This window comes from Callospermophilus lateralis, chromosome 2 (genome assembly GCF_048772815.1).
Source record: "Callospermophilus lateralis isolate mCalLat2 chromosome 2, mCalLat2.hap1, whole genome shotgun sequence".
In the NCBI taxonomy this organism is placed as follows: domain Eukaryota; kingdom Metazoa; phylum Chordata; class Mammalia; order Rodentia; family Sciuridae; genus Callospermophilus; species Callospermophilus lateralis.
In genome coordinates, this window is record NC_135306.1 from 189,144,592 (window position 1) to 189,168,271 (window position 23,680).

Here is a 23,680-nt window from a genome sequence, read left to right on the forward strand (position 1 = left end):
TTATAGTTATGTCCATTCATGACATACTTTCCTTCCAGGAAAAAAACGAGACTACCAGAGTCTGGGGTGGCCCAGCCCAGATGAGTGCCTCAAGCTCCGCTGGGTAGAGCTGACTGCCATCGTGAGTACCTGGCTTGCAGTTTCTTCAAAAAACATTGAGTGAGTATCTTCAACCTATCCTTCCTTCATGACATTGCGACAGCAGGCCCACTGGGCTTTAGCTGACTTTAGGGATGTCCTCTTTGTCAACAGCTCTCAGAAGAGTAGCCCTCCTGGAGCTGTGGTCAGCCAAGGATGACCATTGCTGACCACAGCCACAAAATGGACTCATGTCATGACAGGGAAGCAGTGAACGTGCCCTTGCTCTCAGTGCACTCACCCACATTTTGGAGAAGCCATCAGAAATCATGTGTAACTTTGTTGAGTTGAAGGTTAGATCCCTTGTAGAAACAAACCCATGGTCTCTTGTGAACATTGTACACTTGTAGGGTAGCCAGAGCATGTCCAGACTTACCAACAAGTGCCAGGCCAAACACAGTTGCCTCTCTGATAACTGCTTTTTTTCATTGGACAATGTATTACGGGCTTTTCCTGTCTGTGTTAGAACTCCCCAAGGTTTACCACTTATTTTACAATCACTCTCAAGACTCACCTACTCTCAAAACTGCATTCGCCACTGATAAATTGACAACTCCCAAATTTAGATCTCCAGCCCAGATCATTCTTCAAAGCCCTCAACTCATTTATAGACTCATCTACTGAACCCTCTGTCTACATCTCTCTTAGGCACCCTAAGCTCAAGAAAACAAAACCCATGATTTTCTTGCCCACAATCCATTTAAAAAAAAAAAAAAAAATCACTGGTTCTTTTTTGTTGTTGTTGTTTCATTTCATATTTTAATAAACATCTCTAGGAATCCAAGGCATCATACTTAATAACCTTAGGCCAGGAATCCAAGGCATCATCCTTAAAAACCCTTCTCCCTTAAACCCAGTCTGTGCCAATTCTTGCCACTTTTACTCTCTGAGTACTTTTCCAAATCATTTACTCCATTACCACTGCTTCCTTCTGAAACAGCACTATCATCTCCACTCAGCTTCCTCCTGTTGCCCTCTTGCTCTGTGCACTCTTGCACTCTTGCCCTACTCGATCCATTCGCTCCTCAGTGCTCAGAATTATCTGAATACAAGTCAAAAAAAAAAAAATTTTTTTTCGTACTGGGAATTGAACCCAGGTTGCTTAACCAATGAGCCACATCCCCAACCCTTTTTATTTTTAATTTAGAGATTGGGTCTTTCTTGCTAAGTTGCTTAGGGCCTCACTGAATTGCTACGGCTGACTTTTGAAGTTATGATCCTCCTGCCTCAGCTTTTGGAGCCACTGGGATTACAGGCGTGCGCTACCGCACCTGGGAAGTCAAATCGTATTTAAAACACTCTGATAACTTCTTATTGCTCTGTGCCCTGTCTTGCCACCTTCAGCTTTGCCCAGTGCTGTGGCCTTTACCTGCAGTGTTGTTCTCACTACTTTTCTCACCTGGTTCATTCATACTTAAGATTTTCTACATAAATCTTACTTCTTCTGGGAAGCCTTCATGAACCAGCCCCCTCCTCATGGTGCAGAGGAAATATATACCATTCATTATGCCATCTTTTGATCTTTTCTAACTTACCACATCTGTAATAAGTGAGTCCTGCACGAGATGATGAGCACACAGAAGGAACCATGTTTTCTGCATTACTTTTAAATATAATTATTGTAGCCCTGAGGTCTGACATGTAATAAGTTCTGTATAAATAATGAATGAATGAATGGCTTCCTGATACGTTAAAATTTTTAAATGGCTTGTTTGAACTTAATTTTTGAAGTAAAATTCTGCAGTGCCAACTTGCCATTATCAGCGCATATGACAGTCTATAACATGTAACCCCTGTGTAGTGGGAAAATGCCCACTTGGGGTCATAAAGGAAAGTATCTAACATCTTATACACAGTGTAGGGCACAGTTGTGTCTATAAAATTCACTTGGAGTCATAAAGGACATTACACATAGCATAATGCACAGCCATGTCTGCAGAGAATTTACTATCAAGCCTTTTGGGGACTTCTTCTATGGGGACAAGTGTGCTTTTGTGCATAAAGGAAAAGATAGGAACTAGGTATATGTGTTATCACCATCTGCACCCTGGAAGAAGTCCTACGAGAAAACCCAGCCATTTGGAAACCTCCCTGGTGAGGAGTTTGTGGAAGTGAGGAGGTGGAAGTCATGGGCAGCAGATTGTTAGTGCTCGTCACTCTACCCACTTGGATTTGGCTCATGTGGTATTCTTCATTTTCCAGCATCACAGAACACATAGACTTTGCCACCCCCATACAGCAGCCAGCGACAGAGCCCCTGTGCAATGGCAATCTCCCCACGAGCATGCATACCCTGGACCACTTGCATGGGGTATCCAACCGAGCCAGTCTGCACTACACTGGTGAGAGTCAGCTGACAGAGGTGAGTGCTCAGCTTTGTTCAGCCTGTTGCATCTTTAGCCTCACTGTTGTGATGCAGCTGAGGTAGAAAGTACAAATGACCAGGACTCATTTTTTGCTATTTTTCAGTTAGCTGTTATCTAGGTGGCTTGAGATCTAGTGTAATGTCTTTCAGGCCCTGGGACTGAGCCAATGCTTTCTTTATGACTATAAAATTTTAAATTTGACTTATCCCTCTAGGTGGGTAGTATTCTGCCTTGCTATCAGATAGAGGCTCATTAGAGAAGTATGTGAAGCAGTTAATTCTCCTGATGGCATTCTAAAGAAGAGGGAGAGGTCAGATCCAGCTTATACCTAGCAAAGAATAGACCTCAAAGATGATCGGAAAACATACCATAGATACCTACACCAGAAGATGGGCTAAATAAATTTTGGTACAGACAAACTATGCAATGATACCAGTAGGAAGATTGGATAGAAATACATTTATCAACATGAAGAAATTTTCAGAATATATTATGTGAAAATATAGGTTATAGTATGGTATAATCCCATATTTCATGAGAAAAATAATGTAAGTATACATAGAAAAGTATCTAAAACATACACCATATAAACATATACATACAAAGTGTAGCTGTGTCTGGGTGACAAGATTACAAATAGTTTTCAATTCCCTTATTTTCTAATGTTGTTAGAGTGAATATGTTTTACATGTTAGTATTTTTACTAAGTGGGAGCCTCAGCGCTGTCATATAGGACCTGCTTTGCCTCCACTCCTCTAATCTGCCATCTCCTTCTCTTCTAGGTATTGCAGAATCTTGGTAAAGACCAATATCCACAACAGTCACTTGAACAAATTGGCACCCGAATTGCCAAAGTTTTGGAAAAGGTAAGGCACCCTGCAGGAGCTCTAGAAATAATTGTCTACCTTCTGACTTCTTTTCCATATTATTTGTCCCTAAATGATTCTCACCTCTTTTATTAACTAACATTCAGTGACCAAAGGGGTAGTATGACATGTCAGGACATTTTAATGACTTTTCCATTCATTTTTCCTTTACTTGGTTATATATTTTTTTCTTCCTCTTTGTTTACCTCCTATGGGAGACTGAACCAAGTCGATTTCTCATCTCATTCCAGCATAGGTTTATAGAGGTGCTGGTATTGGCAACCATGGAATCTAGGTATATGAAATAAGGCAGGTGTTTCTTTGGTGAAAGAAGTTTGGCTTTCGGATGACAGATGGGCATTATACCTTGAAATAGCTTTTCTCTTGAAATCTTGAAGCAAAGTATTTACAAAAGTGCATTTTCAAACAGCCTACAGAAAACATAATTGAAAATCTCAGACTACTCTTCTACTTCTGTGTGATATTTTTGTAAAGAAGGGTTTTTAATTTTGTTACTTTATGGCTAAGAACCTCTCCATTTTATTACTGTATCATACTCAAGAGGTTGTATAATAATGATTAGGAAAAGCAGCTCAAGCTTCAGTATGAGCATGACAGTGCAGGAGAACCACCTCCTTCCACAGTATCACACATGGAAAAATCCATTAGCATAGTCCATTTATAATAAAGTAAAGCACAGATGTGCTCCCCAGATTCAAAAAAAAAAAAACATAAAGGTTTCCAAAAGGAGTTAAGATCAACACAGAAGCCATACGGACAACTTGTAGCATAATCTGGGCTAGGCTAGCAATTTCAGAATATGTCAGAAATTCACTACCTAAAGAAACTTTATGTAGCCCAACCAGGAAAATCCCTGGTAATTAAACAGAGCAGCCACAGCATTGATACAAACATATAAGAAAGCCAGAGAGGAAAGAGCAGTAAATTAACCAGAGAACACTCAGTTAATCTATCCCACAACAAATAAGTTTAGACTTTGGGCTGTGAACTTTAAAATTTATTCAGAAATTTATTTTCACAAATTTCATAAATTTATTCATGAATCACAGCAAAAACATAAAAACGTAGGAAGAGATTAGCAAAGACTGTGAAAACAGAAGAAAATAGAAAACAACCCCAGAAAGTGACAACATTAGAAGAAGCAACAAAAGACTATAACACAAACACAAAAAGGGACATACAGGACAGAAGTGAGAAGACCAAAATCAAAGAGTTAAAAAGAATTGAAGAGAGTATGATAGGAAAGAGTTAATTAAACACAACATAGCCAGTCTTATTTTATTTCTATGAAGTATATTTACAACCACATACTAAATGTTAGGGGAAACTGATCCAAAGCAGCAACAATCTTATTCAGACAAATTATTTGACTTTCAAAAGAAAGGAAAAAGTCCTTGACACCTGACCTCTAACATAGCATATTAGTCTCCAAGACAGATTCTTTTACTTTGGCATTTTTCTTTTCTTTTAAAGTTATTGTTGGTCTTATAAAAAGTATGTCTATAAAAACCTTTCTCTTCATTTAAAAAGGCAGAAACATGAAGTGGGAACTAGCCGAAAAGCTGGGGCTAGAGCTTGGGGTAGGGGGATTGCTATTCCACCTTGAGGAATGTAAATAAGCTCTCTGAGTACAGAGCCTTGAGCCAATGCCTGGTGGAGCTGGGCCTCCTTAGACACCCTCACTGAACTGATATAACTTGTGAAAGAACAACTTAGAATTAGGAAAACCAAACCACAAGGTAATTGGCTAAAGGAAGATTTGAAAAGAGAGTTAACAGAATATTAGAAAGAAATATAAATAAATAATTTCCAAATGAAGACAAAACAAAAAGGAACACAAGAGCAAATAAACATGATGGATAATACCTAAGGAAAACAGAAGACATAAATGAGGAACTGGTTGGTATGGTTTTTGTTTTGGGGGGTTTTTTTTTGCGGTGCTGGGGATGGAACCCAGGGCCTTGTGCTTGCTAGGCAAAATACCGCAACATTGTAAAAGCTATCTATGCTAAACCCAAAGGAATATGCATAGGAAAAGAGGAATTCAAACTATCCCTATTTGCTGGTGACATGATTCTATATTTAGAAGATAAAAAACAATTCCGCCAGAAAACTTCTAGAACCAGTAAATGAATTGAGCAAAGTAATATGATATTAAATCAACACCCATAAATCAAATGTGTTCCTATGCATCAGTGATGAATCCACTGCAAGAGTATTAGGAAAACTGCCCCATTCGAAATAGCCTCAAAAAAAAAAAAAAAAAACTTGGGAATCAATGTAACAAAAGAGATGAAAGACCTCTACAATGAGAACTACAGAGCACTAAAGGAAGAAATTGAAGAGAACCTTAGAAGATGGAAAGATCTCCCATGCTCTTGAATAGGCAGAATTAATATTGTCAATATGGCCATGCTACCAAAAGTGTTATACAGATTTAATGCAATTTCTATTAAAATCCCAATGACATCCTTCATAGAAATAGAAAAAGCAACCATAAAATTCATCTGGAATTTTATGACCCAGAATAATCAAAGCAATGCTTAGCAAGAAAAACAAAGCAGGAAGCATCACAAATACTAGGCCTTAAACTATACTACAGAAGTATAATACTGCTCGGCGAGAAGGGTCCCCGCCCGGCCGGCAGACAGCTCCCGCCATTCCACTCTTGTTCTGCAAACAGCCACCCCGCCTGCCTGGTTCTTAGCCACGAGGCTGCAGCCGCCCGGCTTTACAAGCACCCCCGGAGGCCCTGCTCGGCGAGAAGGGTCCCCGTCCTGCCGGCAGACAGCTCCCGCCATTCCGCTCTTGTTCTGCAAACAGCCACCCCGCCTGCCTGGTTCTTAGCCACGAGGCTGCAGCCGCCCGGCTTTACAAGCGCCCCCGGCGACCCTGCTCGGCGAGAAGGGTCCCTGCCCGGCCGACAGACAGCTTCCGCCATCCCGGCTACCCTGGCGGTCCCGCTCTTGCCCTGCAAACAGCCACCCCGCCCGCCTGGGTCTTAGCCACGCGGCTGCAGCCACCCGGCTTTACAAGCGCCCCCGGCGGCCCTGCTCGGCGAGAAGGGTCCCCGCCAGGCCGGCAGACAGCTCCCGCCATTCCGCTCTTGCTCTGCAAACAGCCACCCCGCCCGCCTGGTTCTTAGCCACGAGGCTGCAGCCGCCCGGCTTTACAAGCGCCCCCGGCGGCCCTGCTCAGTGAGAAGGGTCCCTGCCCGGCCAACAGACAGTTTCCGCCATCCCGGCTACCCTGGCGGTCCCACTCTTGCCCTGCAAACAGCCACCCCGCCCGCCTGGGTCTTAGCCACGCGGCTGCAGCCACCCGGCTTTACAAGCGCCCCCAGCGGCCCTGCTCGGCGAGAAGGGTCCCCGCCCTGCCGGCAGACAGCTCCCGCCATTCCGCTCTTGCTCTGCAAACAGCCACCCCGCCCGCCTGGTTCTTAGCCACGAGGCTGCAGCCGCCCGGCTTTACAAGCGCCCCCAGCGGCCCTGCTCGTCGAGAAGGGTCCCTGCCCGGCCGGCAGACAGCTCCCACCATCCCGGCACTCCTGGAGGCCCGCCCGCTCTGCGAAGGGTCACCCCGCCCGGCTCTTAGCCACGCGGGCGCCATCTGCCTGGCTCTGTGGGCGCCCCCGGCGGCCCAGCGCAGCCAGAAGGGTCCCCGCCTGGCCCGACAGAAGGCACGTGCCCTTCCGGCTCTGCTAACGGCCCTGCCCACCCAGGAAAGGGCTCCCCCCCTTGAGAGGATGGGAAGGAAATCTAACCAAGCCTCTATGAATTAGCGAACTGGGATCTAAAACCAGAGATTGTGTCAGACCAGAGACAAGCCAGTTCCACCTCTCCCTTCGGTCACTCCTGCAAGGAGCCAGGGGCCCGCCATAGCAGAGAGGGGAAGTCACCAAAGATCGGCCAAAGAGATTCCTTCCCAGCGGATTCTAAATTAGCAGGAGCGGCGAGGGAGCCGGCTGGAGCTGGCGGGAACCGCGGCAGCGGCACGGGAACCGGCGGGAGCTGAGGCGGCGCTGACGCAGGAGCCGGCGGGAGCCGCGCGGCGCGGGTCTCCCAGCTACAGCTCCCACCAGTGCTGACAACTGAGGTCTCTTGCACCAGATACGGGGGCGTGGCTACCAGAAGGTAAGCAAATTTGCTGGGGGTTCTCAGCCCCAAGCTCTACAAACTTAGGGCCTGAGGGAGGCAAACAAGGAGAGTGTGCCCAGGCACTAATGAAACAGCTGCTCCACGCGTGTGCAAGGTAGGCGGAACCGTGACCACCGACAAAACAGGCCCAGTGGCCCGCCAGATACATCGCCCCGGTCGGGGGAGGGGCAGAGCCGCCACCAGCGCCTTTTAGGTAGACAGATCTGCAACCGACAGACAGAACAGGCCTAGTGGCCAGCGGAGGGGCAAAGCCGCTGCTCACACCTGCAAGGTAGGCGGACCTGTGACCACCGAAAGAACAGGCCCATCGAAAGTACAGGTACAGAGGCCTCCTGGCGTGGAAGGCACATTGCCTCAATTGGAGGAGGGGCAGAGCCACCGCCAAAGCCTGCAAGGGAGACTTTGCAGCTATACAAGAGCAATATAAATATATAGGGGGAAAAATCAATAACACAACAGTTTCACCAAGCAGAAAGAAACGCGATCAGTATGAAAAGACAAGGAAAGAAAGGACCACAAGCAATGCAGGTCAACTCAACTTTAGAAGAGGTAATATCTGCAGCAGATGGAATGTCAGATAAAGAATTCAGGATATACATGCTTCAGATGATCTGGAGTCTCAAGGAAGACATTAGACAGCAAAATCAGACAATGAAAGATCACTTCGACCACTTCGACAATAAATTACATAAACAAATCCAAGAAGCAAAAGATCAATTATACAGGGAGATAGAGGTTATAAAAAACAAACAAACAGAAATCCTGGAAATGCAGGAAACAATAAACCAACTTAAAAACTCAATTGAGAATACTACCAGCAGAGTAGAACACTTAGAAGATAGAACATCAGACAATGAAGACAAAGTATTTCAACTGGAGAAGAACATAGACAGCTCAGCAAAGCTGTTAAGAAACCATGAGCAGAACATTCAAGAAATATGGGATAACATAAAGAGACCCAACTTAAGGGTCATGGGGATACAGGAAGGTATTGAGGTCCAAACCAAAGGAATGAGCAATCTATTCAACGAAATAATACGAGAAAACTTCCCAGACTTGAAGAATGAGACAGAATCCCAAATCCTAGAAGCCTACAGGACGCCGAATGTGCAAAATCATAAGAGATCCACACCTAGACACATTATAATGAAGATGCCCAACATACAGAATAAGGAGAGAATTTTAAAAGCTACAAGAGAAAGGAAGCAGATTACATTTAGGGGTAAACCAATCAGGATAACAGCTGATCTTTCAACACAGACTCTGAAAGCTAGAAGATCCTGGAATAACATATTTCAAACACTGAAAGAAAAGGGGTTCCAACCAAGAATTGTGTATCCCGCGAAATTAAGCTTCAGGATGGAAGATGAAATTAAAACCTTCCATGATAAACAAAAGTTAAAAGAATTTGCAGCTAGAAAACCATCTCTTCAAAACATCCTCGGCAAAATATTACAGGAAGAGGAAATGGAAAATATCAATGAAAACCAACAGCGGGAGGTAGTACAGTAAAGGTGGGGGGGAATAATCAAAGAGGAAAACAAACCATGTTTAGTAACATAAATAAACAAATATGGCTGGAAGAACAACCCATATCTCAATAACAACTCTAAATGTTAATGGCTTAAACTCACCAATTAAGAGACACAGGCTAGCAGAATGGATCACTAAACAAGACCCAACAATATGCTGCCTTCAGGAGACGCATTTGATAGGAAAAGACATACATAGACTGAAGGTGAAAGGTTGGGAAAAATCATATCACTCATATGGACTTCGGAAACAAGCAGGAGTGTCCATACTCATTTCAAATAAAATAGATTTCAAGCCAAAGTTAATCAAAAGGGATGAAGAGGGACACTACATACTTCTCAAGGGAACCATACACCAACAAGACATAACAATCATAAATATATATGCCCCAAACAATGGTGCAGCTATGTTCATCAAACAAACTCTTCTCAAGTTCAAGAGTCTAATAGACCACCATACAATAATCATGGGAGACTTCAACACACCTCTCTCACCACTGGACAGATCTTCCAAACAAAAGTTGAATAAGGAAACTATAGAGCTCAATAACACAATTAATAACCTACACTTAATTGACATATATAGAATATACCACCCAACATCAAGCAGTTACACTTTTTTCTCAGCAGCACATGGATCCTTCTCAAAAATAGATCATATATTATGTCACAGGGCAACTCTTAGACAATATAAAGGAGTAGAGATAATACCATGCATATTATCTGATCATAATGGAATGAAATTGAAAATCAACGATAAAAGAAGTAAGGAAAAATCATGCATCACTTGGAGAATGAACAATAGGTTACTGAATGATCAATGGGTTATAGAAGACATCAAGGAGGAAATTAAAAAATTCTTAGAGATAAATGAAAACACAGACACAGCATATCGGAATCTATGGGACACATTGAAAGCAGTTCTAAGAGGAAAATTTATTGCTTGGAGTTCATTCCTTAAAAAAAGAAAAAACCAACAAATAAATGATCTAATACTTCAACTCAAAATCCTAGAAAAAGAAGAGCAAAACAACAGCAAAAGAAGTAGAAGACAAGAAATAATTAAAATCAGAGCTGAAATTAATGAAATCGAAACGAAAGAAACAATTGAAAAAATTGACAAAACTAAAAGTTGGTTCTTTGAAAAAATAAATAAAATCGACAGACCCTTAGCCACGCTAACAAAGAGAAGAAGAGAGAGAACTCAAATTACCAGCATACGGGATGAAAAAGGCAATATCACAACAGACACTTCAGAAATACAGAAGATTATCAGAAATTATTTTGAATCCTTATACTCCAATAAAATAGAAGATAGTGAAGGCATCGATAAATTTCTTAAGTCATATGATCTGCCCAGATTGAGTCAGGAGGATATTGACAACCTAAACAGACCAATATCAATTGAGGAAATAGAAGATACCATCAAAAGACTACCAACTAAGAAAAGCCCAGGACCGGATGGGTATACAGCAGAGTTTTTCAAAACCTTTAAAGAGGAATTAACACCAATACTTTTCAAGCTATTTCAGGAAATAGAAAAAGAGGGAGAACTTCCAAATTCATTCTATGAGGCCAACATCACCCTGATTCCTAAACCAGACAAAGACACTTCAAAGAAAGAAAACTACAGACCAATATCTCTAATGAACCTAGATGCAAAAATCCTCAATAAACTTCTGGCGAACCGGATACAAAAACATATCAAAAAAATTGTGCACCATGATCAGGTAGGATTTATCCCTGGGATGCAAGGTTGGTTCAATATACGGAAATCAATAAATGTTATTCACCACATCAACAGGCTTAAAAATAAGAACCATATGGTCATCTCGATAGATGCGGAAAAAGCATTCGACAAAGTACAGCATCCCTTTATGTTCAAAACTCTAGAAAAACTAGGGATAACAGGAACATACCTCAACATTGTAAAAGCAATCTATGCTAAGCCTCAGGCTAGCATCATTCTGAATGGAGAAAAACTGAAGGCATTCCCTCTAAAATCTGGAACAAGACAGGGATGCCCTCTCTCACCACTTCTGTTCAACATAGTTCTCGAATCACTGGCCAGAGCAATTAGACAGACGAAAGAAATTAAAGGCATAAAAATAGGAAAAGAAGAACTCAAATTATCACTATTTGCAGATGACATGATTCTATACCTAGCAGACCCAAAAGGGTCTACAAAGAAACTATTAGAGCTAATAAATGAATTCAGCAAAGTGGCAGGCTATAAAATCAACACGCATAAATCAAAGGCATTCCTGTATATCAGCAACAAATCCTCTGAAATGGAAATGAAGACAACCACCCCATTCACAATATCCTCAAAGAAAATAAAATACTTGGGAATCAACCTAACAAAAGAGGTGAAAGACTTATACAATGAAAACTACAGAACCCTAAAGAGAGAAATAGAAGAAGATCTTAGAAGATGGAAAAATATACCCTGTTCATGGATAGGTAGAAGTAACATCATCAAAATGGCGATATTACCAAAAGTTCTCTATAGGTTTAATGCAATGCCAATCAAAATCCCAAAGGCATTTCTTGTAGAAATAGAGAAAGCAATCATGAAATTCATATGGAAAAATAAAAGACCCAGAATAGCAAAAACAATTCTAAGCAGGAAATGTGAATCAGGCGGTATAGCTATACCAGACTTCAAACTATACTACAGAGCAATAGTAACAAAAACAGCATGGTACTGGTACCAAAACAGGCAGGTGGACCAATGGTACAGAATAGAGGACACAGAAACCAATCTACAAAACTACAACTATCTTATATTTGATAAAGGGGCTAAAAGCATGAAATGGAAGAAGAATAGCATCTTCAACAAATGGTGTTGGGAAAACTGGAAATCCATATGCAACAAAATGAAACTGAATCCCTTTCTCTCGCCATGCACAAAAGTTAACTCAAAGTGGATCAAGGAACTTGATATCAAATCAGAGACATGGCGTCTGATAGAAGAAAAAGTTGGCTATGATCTACATACTGTGGGGTCGGGCTCCAAATTCCTCAATAGGACACCCATAGCACAACAGTTAATAACTAGAATCAACAAATGGGACTTACTCAAACTAAAAAGTTTTTTCTCAGCAAAAGAAACAATAAGAGAGGTAAATAGGGAGCCTACGTCCTGGGAACAAATCTTTACTCCTCACACTTCAGACAGAGCCCTAATATCCAGAATATACAAAGAACTAAAAAAATTAGACAATGAGATAACGAATAACCCAATCAACAAATGGGCCAAGGACCTGAACAGAAATTTCTCAGAGGAGGACATACAATCAATCAACAAGTATATGAAAAAATGCTCACCATCTCTAGCAGTCAGAGAAATGCAAATCAAAACCACCCTAAGATACCATCTCACTCCAGTAAGATTGGCAGCCATTAGGAAGTCAAACAGCAACAAGTGCTGGCGAGGATGTGGGGAAAAGGGTACTCTTGTACATTGCTGGTGGGACTGCAAATTGGTGCGGCCAATTTGGAAAGCAGTATGGAGATTTCTTGGAAAGCTCGGAATGGAACCACCATTTGATCCAGCTATTCCACTACTCGGTCTATTCCCTAAAGACCTAAAAAGAGCACACTATAGGGACACTGCTACATCCATGTTCATAGCAGCACAATTCACAATAGCAAGACTGTGGAACCAACCTAGATGCCCTTCAATAGACGAATGGATAAAAAAAATGTGGCATTTATACACAATGGAGTATTACTCTGCATTAAGAAATGACAAAATCATAGAATTTGGAGGGAAATGGATGGCATTAGAGCAGATTATGCTAAGTGAAGCTAGCCAATCCCTTAAAAACAAATGCCAAATGTCTTCTTTGATATAAGGAGAGTAACTAAGAACAGAGTAGGGAAGAAGAGCATGAGAAGAAGATTAACATTAAACAGGGATGAGAGGTGGGAGGGAAAGGGAGAGAGAAGGGAAATTGCATGTAAATGGAAGGAGACCCTCAGGGGTATACAAAATTACATACAAGAGGAAGTGAGGGGAAAGGAGGGAAAATATAAGGGGGAGAAATGAATTACAGTAGAGGGGGTAGAGAGAGAAGAGGGGAGGGGAGGGGGGAGGGGGGATAGTAGAGGATAGGAAAGGCAGCAGAATACAACAGACTCCAGAATGGCAATATGTAAATCAATGGTTGTGCAACTGAAGTGATTCTGCAATCTGTATATGGGGTAAAAATGGGAGTTCATATCCCACTTGAATCAAAGTGTGAAATATGATATATCAAGAACTATGTAATGTTTTGAACAACCTACAATAAAAATTAATTAAAAAAAAAAAAAAAAGAAGTATAATAACAAAAACAGCATGGTATTGCACCAAAGCAGACATGTAGACCAATGGTACAAAATAGAAAACACAGAGACAAATCTACCTAAATACAGTTATCTCATACTAGACAAAGGCACCATAAACATAAATTACAAAGAAGAAAATATTCTTTAATCAGAATTCAAAAAATAAAATAAAAATTAATGCCAAGAAAAGCCAGGCAAGGTGGCTCATGCCTGTAATCTTAGTAGCTCAGGGGGCTGGGGCAGGAGGACAGCAAGTTTAAAGCTAGCCTCAGCATCTCAGCAAGCCCCTGTCTCAAAAAATAAAAAGGGCTGGGGGTATGGCTCGGTGATTAAACCCCTGTGTTTAATCTCAATTAATGACAAAAATGTTCTTCCGCCTAGAAATTCTAAACATTATGTAAGCAGCTCCTGAGTCAAGGAGGAAATATAAAATATAAGTTGTGATTCCTTGAAAGTAATTGTGAAAACAAAATATCAGAATGGATCTTGAACAGATATCAGAGGAATTTTTATAACATTATACCCATATGAGTAAAAGTGCAAAAAAGAAGAAAACATAAAACACCCAAAGAGAAGAATACAAACCAAAACAAAACAACGCAAAAGAAAAGAATTAGCACAAAGAAAAGAATGGATTATGCAGAAAATTGATAGAAATAATCTAAAAGTTGATTTCTTACATTATTAACAAAATAGACAAATCACTAGCTAATACATGAAAAGGGGATTGCCTGAATAATCAAAAATAAGAACTAACCATCAAAATAGAATATTAAAAAATAAGACTACTTTGAAAAAAACAAGAAACTATATAATTTATTCAAATAAATTTTAAAACTTAGATGAAATTTGTAAAAAAGAATGACTTACAACAATTGACCTTAGTAGAGACAGAGTCAAATTCAGAAAAATTGGTATAGGAAAAAAATGGAGAAAAGAGTTAACTTCAGCCATAAATTCACTAGGCCCAGATGACTTCATGGAACATTTCTAACTAACCTTTAAAGACCAAAATATGCCAGTGCTGCTATATTTCAGAGAATTGAAAAAAAGAAAGAAAACTTATTTATGAAGCAAATATATCATTTGTTTTAGTCAGCTTTTTTGCTGCTGTGACTGAAAGACCCGACTAGAAAAACTGCAGAAAAGGAAAGGTTATTTAGGGGCTTAGGGTTTCAGAGGTCCGTAAGTGGCCAGCTCCATACCCCGGGGCTCAAGCTGAGGCAGGACATTATGGCCAAAGAGCATGGCAAAGGGAAGCAGCTCACATGATGATCAGAAAGCAGAGAGAGAGACCCCACTCTCCAGATACAAAATATATACCCCATAGCCACACCCCTAATGAACCATTTTCTGCAGGCACACCTCACCTGCCTTCAGCCACCACTCAATTAATCCCATCACGTATTAATTCTCTGATTAGGTTTTAAGGCTACAACCCAATCAGTTCTCCTCCAAACCTTCTTGTATTATCTCACACATGAGCTAGATATGGGGGACACCACATGTAAACCATAACATCATTGATACCCAAATCTGAAAGAAAAAAAAAATAACAAAAACTGAGAACCTATTTCACTTGTCAACCTCAATTCAAATGTATTAAACAAAATATTAACAAACAGAATCCAGCAGCATATTAAAAATACACACACTCACACACACATACACATCAATCATGACCCAGGTACCCCAGGAATGCAAAATTGGTTCACTATTTAGAAACCATGAATATTCCTCATATTCAAAGAGATAAAGGGGAAAATTATATAATTATACCCAAACTTGCACAAGCATTGGACACATCCTATACCAACTTATATTGAGAACTCTAACTTAGAAAGTGGTAGATACTTAACATGATATGTGTTATATGTGTTATGTACACGTATATACACAATCATGCTAAGTATATGTATGTATATACATGTATGTCAGACATGTATGTTTCTAACATAGGTATTATATATAGGAGGCAAGCCAGGACCTTGCAAGATGTTATCTAGGCACTTCCCTGTTTAAGAACAAGATAAGAATGTCTACTGTATCTATTCTACTTAACAAGAGTATGGGAATATTGATGTAGAGAAAGAAAACAAAGACATTCAGACTGCCTACTTGTATCTAAGAAGATTATAATCCAAAATAATTCATGGAAAAGCAAAGAATAAGAGAATTTAATCAGGCAACAGATTAAAAATTAATACACATATAAAATTAATGTTCCAGTTAGGATGTGGTAGGTCAGGACAGGTCAGTAAATTGTAATAACTTGAAAGAGCCAGGTAAACCTTTAAATTCATATTTTTGAAGGCATCACAGAACTGCAGAAGCAGTGGGACATGAAAGAACTCAATTAGTAGTGACAGAAGAACCTTGCTAAGGTGAGTTGCCAGTGACCAGCTGTTCGGTTCCCACACCCCCAACCCCTTGGGGGCTTTTGCCGATTCTGGTTCTGAGCCAAGAATCAGGCCTAGTCCACAGAAAAAGCCAATGCTTGGGAAAAGAAAAACAGCAAGGCTTGTCGCAGTTGCACAAGGAGGGATTAACGGGTTGGAAATGGAACATATAGCCAGTTTTTTTCCAAGGAGCATTTAATTAGCACTAAGGCCACAAAGGAGTCTGGGGAATTTGCCTAACAACTTAAAAAATAAATAAATAAAAGTAGAGTGAAATATTTTCATTTCACATTTCTTAGGAAACAACGAGCCAACCTTAAGCACATGGTTGGTCTTTCCCTCAAGATTTTCATTTGGAAGCTACCTGTATGGGAGAGTGAAGTATGCGGGGAACCTCTAAGACAGACAACCCACCAGGGGCTTTTAATCAAAAATCCCTCAGTGCCACACTAAGGAACAGGGATGATCCAGAGGTGATTGAGTCTTAAATGAAACTGCAAGCCAGCCCAACCCATCTCAGTATATCTATTAATTTAAGAACAAAGTATGGACAGGAATGAATTGACCTATCCATCACTACACTTGCCTAGTGGAAGGAAGGAAGACCCTGCCCCGCTGAAGTCTAGTGCCATCTGGACCCTCTGGTTTTAACATACAAGCACCAGAAGACAGTTTAAGAAATGCTAGAGGCACTGGAGTCATTGCACAGTGGTAGCGCACTTGCCTAGCACGTGTGAGGCACTGGGTTCAGTTCTCAACACCACATATAAATAAATAAATATTCATTGAAAACTAAAAAAAATAATAAATAAAATTGTGTGTTCTAGCATTAAAAAAAAAAGAAAGAAAGAAATGCAAAGAGACAGAAACCTGGCTGATGACAAAACAAAATGCAGACAATAGGAGCAGACACACAGATAATCCAGATACTTTAGCTAATACACAAAGCCTTTAAAATGACCACAATTAGTTCGTTCACAAAAACAGAGGAAAAGATGGAGGAAATAGATGAAAAAGACATTTTCCCTAGAGATTTAGAAGCTATAAATAAAGAATAATATCAACATTTTAGAACTTTAAAATACAATAAATAACAAAAGAACTCTTTGAGTGGGTTTAATATCAGATTGAGCATATCAGAGCCAGGAATTGGTAAATTAGAATAATATACAAACTAAACCAAAAAGATTGGGGAAAAGCTGGTAAGAGCATAAGAACTATGATGGAAAAATAATTGAAGTCTCAGAGGTAGAGGAGAGAGAACGGGGCAGAAGAAATAAGCAAGAAATATTCCAAAATGGATGAAAGATATCAGCCTACAAATTCTAAAAGCTCAACAAACCCCAAGCACAATAAGGAGAAAAAAAAAAATCACACATAGGCACATCATGGTGAAACCATTTATAGTCCACAGGCCTGCTGTCTGGATTAGGCTCAGCCAGGCACTTCAGCTGGTGTCAGCTGAAGTCACCATGCAGCCAAGGCTAGACACACAAAATAATGTCATTCACACACTTGGAGTCTCCTGGAAAGGCTGAAAGAGTGGGAAGCCAGGCTCTAGCTCCAGTCATCTATCTAGTACAGTGGCCAGCACAGAATGGCTCAGGGTTCTTCACAATACCTGGCCTCCATGGGAGAGTGAAGTATGCTGGGAACCTCTAAAAGGGAAAGTCTTTTAGAAGAAATTGCTAGTAGTGACGAACATGTGGCCCACGTTTCTTCCAAGAAATAAAGCAACAGTAAGACCAGTAGCTTCTTAATAGATGTGATGGAAACCAGAAGCCAATGTAGCCACATCTTTAAAGTGCTAGACAAAGAAAACTACAAGCCTAAAATTCTGTGCCAGCAACAATATCCTTCAAAAACAATGAAAATAAAGATGAGTTCAGTAGAACAAAAACGGAAGAGAATTTGGCACCAGAAGGGCTGCACTGAAATAAAAACTAAAGGGAATGGGCTGGGGTTAGAGCTCAGTGGGTAAAGTGCTTGCTTCATGTGCCCAAGGCCCTGAGTTCAATCCCCAGCACCACAAAAAAAAAAAAAAATGGAACTCCTCAGGAAAATGATCCTAGATAGAAATATGGACATGCAAGAGGAAATGAAGAACACTGGAAAGAAAAATACAGACAAGCAGAAACTGTACAAAATAATAATTGTTGCACCCTGAGCAGTTTCAATTTTGTGCTTATCTAGAATTTATGGTAACAGCAGCATAAGTGATAAGGGGGAAATAAATGGAATTTAAAAGTCCTGAGTTTTAATTGGTATCAGCCAAGCAATGAAAGTAACAATTTGCATTGGACTTTAATAACAATACATGTTTTATGCCCTAGGCTAACTACTAAAAATTTATTTTTAAATATAACTTAATAGAAGGAAATGGAATAATGTGAAATATTTAATTAATCCAACATAAAACAATAAAGATAAAAGCACATAAAACTATAACAAAAATAGTAAATACAGATGCAAGTACATCATTAGATAAGTGCAAAACCACTATTAATTTAAGAACTAAGTGTGGACCAGGTTTTTTAAATCTAACCATATATGCTGTTTATGAGAAAAACACTTTAAATATTAGAATACAGAAAGGTTGAAGGTACAGATATGGAAGTAATATATACAAACAGTAATAAAAGAAATTTGGTGTGGTTACACTCTTAACAGAAAAAGTGAACTTTAAAGAAGCTTGCTAGAGTTAAAGTGGTGTTTTTCATAATGACCAAGGGACCTGTTGTAAGCTGAAGTGGCCCCCAAAAGATACCAATGTCTGAATCCCTGGAACCTATGCAAGTTACCTAATATGACAGGAAAGAATTTTTCAGATAAGATTAAGTATTGGGAGATGGAGAGATTATTTTGGATTACATATTGGAAGATGGAGAGATTATTTTGGATTACATAGGAGGGTACTAAATCCAGTCATGTGTATTCTTATAAAAGAGGGACAAAGGGGGAAATTTGACATAGATAGGAGATGGCAATATGACCACAGAGACAGAGGTTGAAGTGATAAGGCCACAAGACAAAGAATGCTAGCAGCTACCAGAGACCAAAAGAGGTAAGAAACAGATTCTTCTCTAGATCCTCTGGAGAGAGTACACCCTGACATATTGATTTCAACCCAGTAGTACTGATTTCAGATGTCTTGTCTACAAAAGAGTAAATTTCTGTTGTATTAAACCATCAAATTTTTGTTTGTTTGTCACAGTAGACACAGAAAACTAATGCAGATTAAATAATACAAGGTAGATAAGCTTCATAATCTGTATGAAATTGATAGCATAGCTTTAAATATATAAACACTGACATATCTCAAAGAAAAAACACATAATCCCAATCTAGGTAGATTTAAGTTTGCAAGAAAGAATATTTATCATATGTACACATTTAACATATGATTGAGCCTAAAGAGGACTTCAGTAGTTATTATTATTTAGCATGTGTCTCTGACCAAAATAGATTAAGCTAGAATGAGTAAAACTACCATAAAATGATAAATAGCCTTCAGATACATAGCAAAACCCCAAAAGAAAAGAGAGTTCTAAAATTTTTTATTTGTACATTATAATTATACATAAGAGTGGGATTCATTATATCATACACATGCACATAATTTGTTCAATCTCCATTTTAACTTTTAAAAATGTCTAAAACCTAAGTGAGGAAAAATATAAAACATATTTGAAAGATGTAACACTCTTGAATGTAAAGTCTCGGCATCAAGAGAATGTTTATTTCTCCCTAAGTTAATTTGTCATTTTACTGTAATAACAATAAAAATGCGTTGTCTGCTGCCAAAAAAAAAAAAATTCTAAGTCCATCTAGAAGAATGGACAAGCAAGAATCTCCAGGTAAATTGTGGAAAAGAACAGTTGGAGAAGAGGAGGATTTAATCTTCTATTAAAACATACATGAAATCTTTAATTAAAACAATTTGATAGTGCACATGAAAACACAGGTCAGTGGGAAAGGACAGGAAGCTGACTGCATGTGGCCATTTAGTATACTATAAAGGCAGCATCTCAACAGTGAGAAGAAATGCATGCTTTATTGTTTTGTTGTTTTTTGCTTAATTTGTGTTGGACTGAGTGGAGTTTTCTTTTTATTTTTTATTTGCTCTCTTTAATTACACATGATAGTAGAATGTGTTATACATACATGGAGTGTAACTTCCCATTCTTGTGGTTGTACATGATGTGGAGTTACACTGGTGGTGTATTCATATATGAACACAGGAAAGCAGTGTCTGATTCATTCTACTGTCTTTCCAATTCCATCCCCCTCCCTTCCCTTCATTCCCCAAATGCATGTTTTAATGCTGGATAAGGAGAAAGGTAAAACTAAGCACATTCCTCCACATACACCAAGATAAATTTCAAATGTCTCAGATTTAAATTAATATAAACATTATCTCATATAAATACAAAAAATATAATACATGAGAATTCTCTGTCACCTGAATGTAATAAAATTTTCTTAATTGGCTTAGAATCCATACATTATAAAGAAGGTTAATAAAATAAATTACATGAAGATTTTTAAACTTGCATTTAAATAAACACTATAAAGAAACCAAAAAGGTAAATGAAAATCTGAGCACAATAGTGTAGTATATTAGAAATAAAGTGTCTTAAAACTTAATTTCTAAGGAGCATCTAAAAAGAAAAAGGAAAAAAACAACAATCCTTTAGAAAAATGGGCTAGACACTGCAGAATGGGCTAGACATGGCATAAAAGATCAGAGAGAATGACAAGAAATATTCAAATTTTTTCTTCTTAAAGAAGAAAAAAGAACAGAAAATACACTTTCTTTTTTAGCATAATCTGTTGTAATACAGGAGGGTGAGGATTTAGATATAGTAATCAACAGAATTTGAAATTGTTGCAGGGGTAGAAGAATAAAATTGGACACTAAAAGAGCCAAAATCTTTATAAGAAGCTGGGCAGAGAACAGACTAGTAATCTTGACAGTCCACTGGCATATCCTGAAACTACAGAGCAATCTATGGCCATACCATCCTGAATGTGCCCAGTCTTGTCTGAAACTACAAGACACAGGAGGCCAGGGAGCCAAACAGAAGGCTCTGAAAACACAGTTTTGGCAATCCCACCATACCGCAGAGGCAGGGCCCACCACTGAAAACAGGGGCTTCTGATAACTATCCCAGGATTTCATTTGGAAGGTCTGGAGATGAGCTTTTTAGGAAGAAACAAAACAGGAAAATGAGCCTTTTCACATTGGAGTGTCAGCCAACTCAGCAGTCGGTGATTGGATTACATTTATAACACTTTCCTTTCCCTAGTGAAGAAAGGGTGAATGCTCTCCTTAAGAAGATAACGTCATCTGGAACCTCTGCAGTTTTTAGACACCTTTAATAAAATTGTACTGGACACCCAAGAGTTGGGACTGAAAACCAAGAGGAAAGGACAGACAATAGAAATATACCCACAGATGACCCAGGCATTGGAGCTAAGGCAAGGACTTTAAAATAACAATGATTCATGCCTTCAAGAATATAGAAGGGCCGGGGCTCAGCAGTAGGGCATTTGCCTGGCAGGTGTGAGGCACTGGGTTCGATTCGCAGCACCACATATAAATAAATAATAAAATAAAGGTCTACCAACAACTAAAAAAAAATTTAAAAAAAAAAGAATAATAATATAGGAGAAAAGATAAAAAGAAAATTTCTCCAGAAAATTGAAACTTGTAGGTAAAAATAACCAATTGAACATTCTCTAGCTGAGAATTACAATAACTGGAGCTTGGTGTGTGTGTGTGTTTGTGTGTGTGTGTGTGTATAAGGGGGGGGTGAAGAGAGAGGGAGAGCGCTTAGTGTGTATATATATATATTTTTTTTTCACTATAACAAAATAAGATTAAATAATGGAAAACCCTGTGTAAATGGTTAAGTGACATTTGACAAGAGGCCAAGACCATTTATTGGGGAATAAATAAATTAAATAAATAAAGTCTCTTTAACTAGTACTAGGAAAACTGTATATACATGTGCAAAAAATGTACTTGGACCCTTACCTCATACCACATACAAAAATTAACTCAGAATGGATGAAAGACCAGTGTGTAAGACTGAAAACTATACAACTCTTAGAAGAAACATGAGAGGAAAACTTCAAGACACTGGACTTTGGCAAGAATTTCTTTGATATGACACCAAAAGCACATGTACCAGAAGCAAATAGATACATTGGGCAGCATCAGGATTAAAACCTGTGTCAGGGGCATGTGCAGAACCATGGAAAAGGACTGTGGAGGGGGAGGAAATATCTGCAAGTCATGTATCTGATGAGCAGCTAATATCCAGAATACATAAAGAAATGTTGTAACTCCATAACAAAAACCAAGTCATCAGTCTAAACATATGCAGAGGATGTGAATAGACGTTTCTTCAAAGGTGACATACAAGTGGCCAGTGGCTTAAGAGAAGATAGTCAGTATCAGTATTAGGGAAATGTACATCAAAACCACAGTAATGTATCACCTCAGACCTGTTGAAATAACTATATTAAAAAAATTGTTGTGACTCAGCGGTAGAGTGCTCGCCTAGCACATGCAAGGCACTGGGTTTGATCCTCAGCACCACATATAAATAAATAAAATAAAGGTATTGTGTCAAATACAATTTAAAAATATTTTTTAAAAATATAAAATAAAGTGAGTGTTGGTGAGGATGTAAAGGACTCGGAATCCTTGTGCACTATTGGTAGGAATATAAAATGCTGTGGTTGCCATGATAAAGGTATCATAATTCCTCGTACCATAATTCCTCAAAAACTTAAAAATAGAATGACTATATGAACCAGCTGCTCTACTTGTGGGTATATATTCAAAAGAATTGAAATCATCTCAATGAAATATTTGCACACCCGTGTTCAGAGCTTGATATATATATTTTTTTCACTATAACAAAAAGGTATAAGCAATTCATTTGCCATCAAAAGATGAATAGATCACAAAATGAGGTACATATAATATAGGGATACAGCCTTAATAAGAAAGGAAATTTAGATCTTGCTACAACAATGTGTATCCTAAGGATTGTGCTAAATGAAATAAGCCAGTCACAGACAAATACTGAATGATTTCACTTATATGAGGTATCTAGAGTAGTAAAATTTATAGTCAGAAAATAGAGACTGGAGGAAATGATAGTTTTTTAATGGGCATAGAGCTTCAGTTTTATCAGATGAAAAAGTTATGAAGATTTTTTTGTACAGCAATATGAATATACTAAATAAACTGCACATAAAAAGTATTAAGATGGTAAATCCTATTTATGCAGTATTTACTACAATTTTTAAAAATCAAATTAGTAGAATATATAATTTGTTGCAGCAGAAGAAATGAATGACAGATTGAGGCAGGTTATTAGAAAATATCCAAACTGAAACAGTAAGACACAAAAGGAATTTAAGGGGGCTTCAGATAAGGGCATGAAGGACATGTGATATACATCCAGAAAGAAAAGTTCACATGTGGAATACCTGGAAGAGGAGAGAGAATGGGGCAGAAGCAATGGTTGAAGAGGTAATGATTAAGAATTTCCAAAAAGCCAGGCACTGTGGCACACACCTGTAATCCTAGCAGTTTGGGAGGCTGAGACAGGAGGATCGTGAGTTCAAAGGCAGCCTCAGCAAAAGCAAAGCACTAAGCAACTCAGTGAGACCCTGTTTCTGAATAAAATACAAAATAGGGCTGGAGATGTGGCTTAGTGGTCGAGTGCCCCTGAGTTCAATTCCTGGTAACCGCCCCCCCCCAAAAAAAAAGATGAAAGATGTTATTCTACAGACTCAAGAAAGTCTGTGAAGAAGCTCCACCATAATATCATAGCCAACTTCTAT

General features: G+C 39.1%; 1 protein-coding gene across 2 annotated transcripts in view; it reads left to right on the top strand.

Moving 5' to 3' along the window:
- Positions 1–23,680, top strand: part of Ttc17 (tetratricopeptide repeat domain 17) — a 115,307-nt gene that overhangs the window by 76,555 nt on the left and 15,072 nt on the right. For both annotated transcript variants that reach the window (XM_076847068.2, XM_076847069.2), the window contains exons 20-22: positions 39–159; positions 2,341–2,500; positions 3,287–3,370. In XM_076847068.2, coding sequence (XP_076703183.1) covers positions 39–159; positions 2,341–2,500; positions 3,287–3,370 — 365 coding nt within the window. The remainder of the gene's footprint in view (positions 1–38; positions 160–2,340; positions 2,501–3,286; positions 3,371–23,680) is intronic.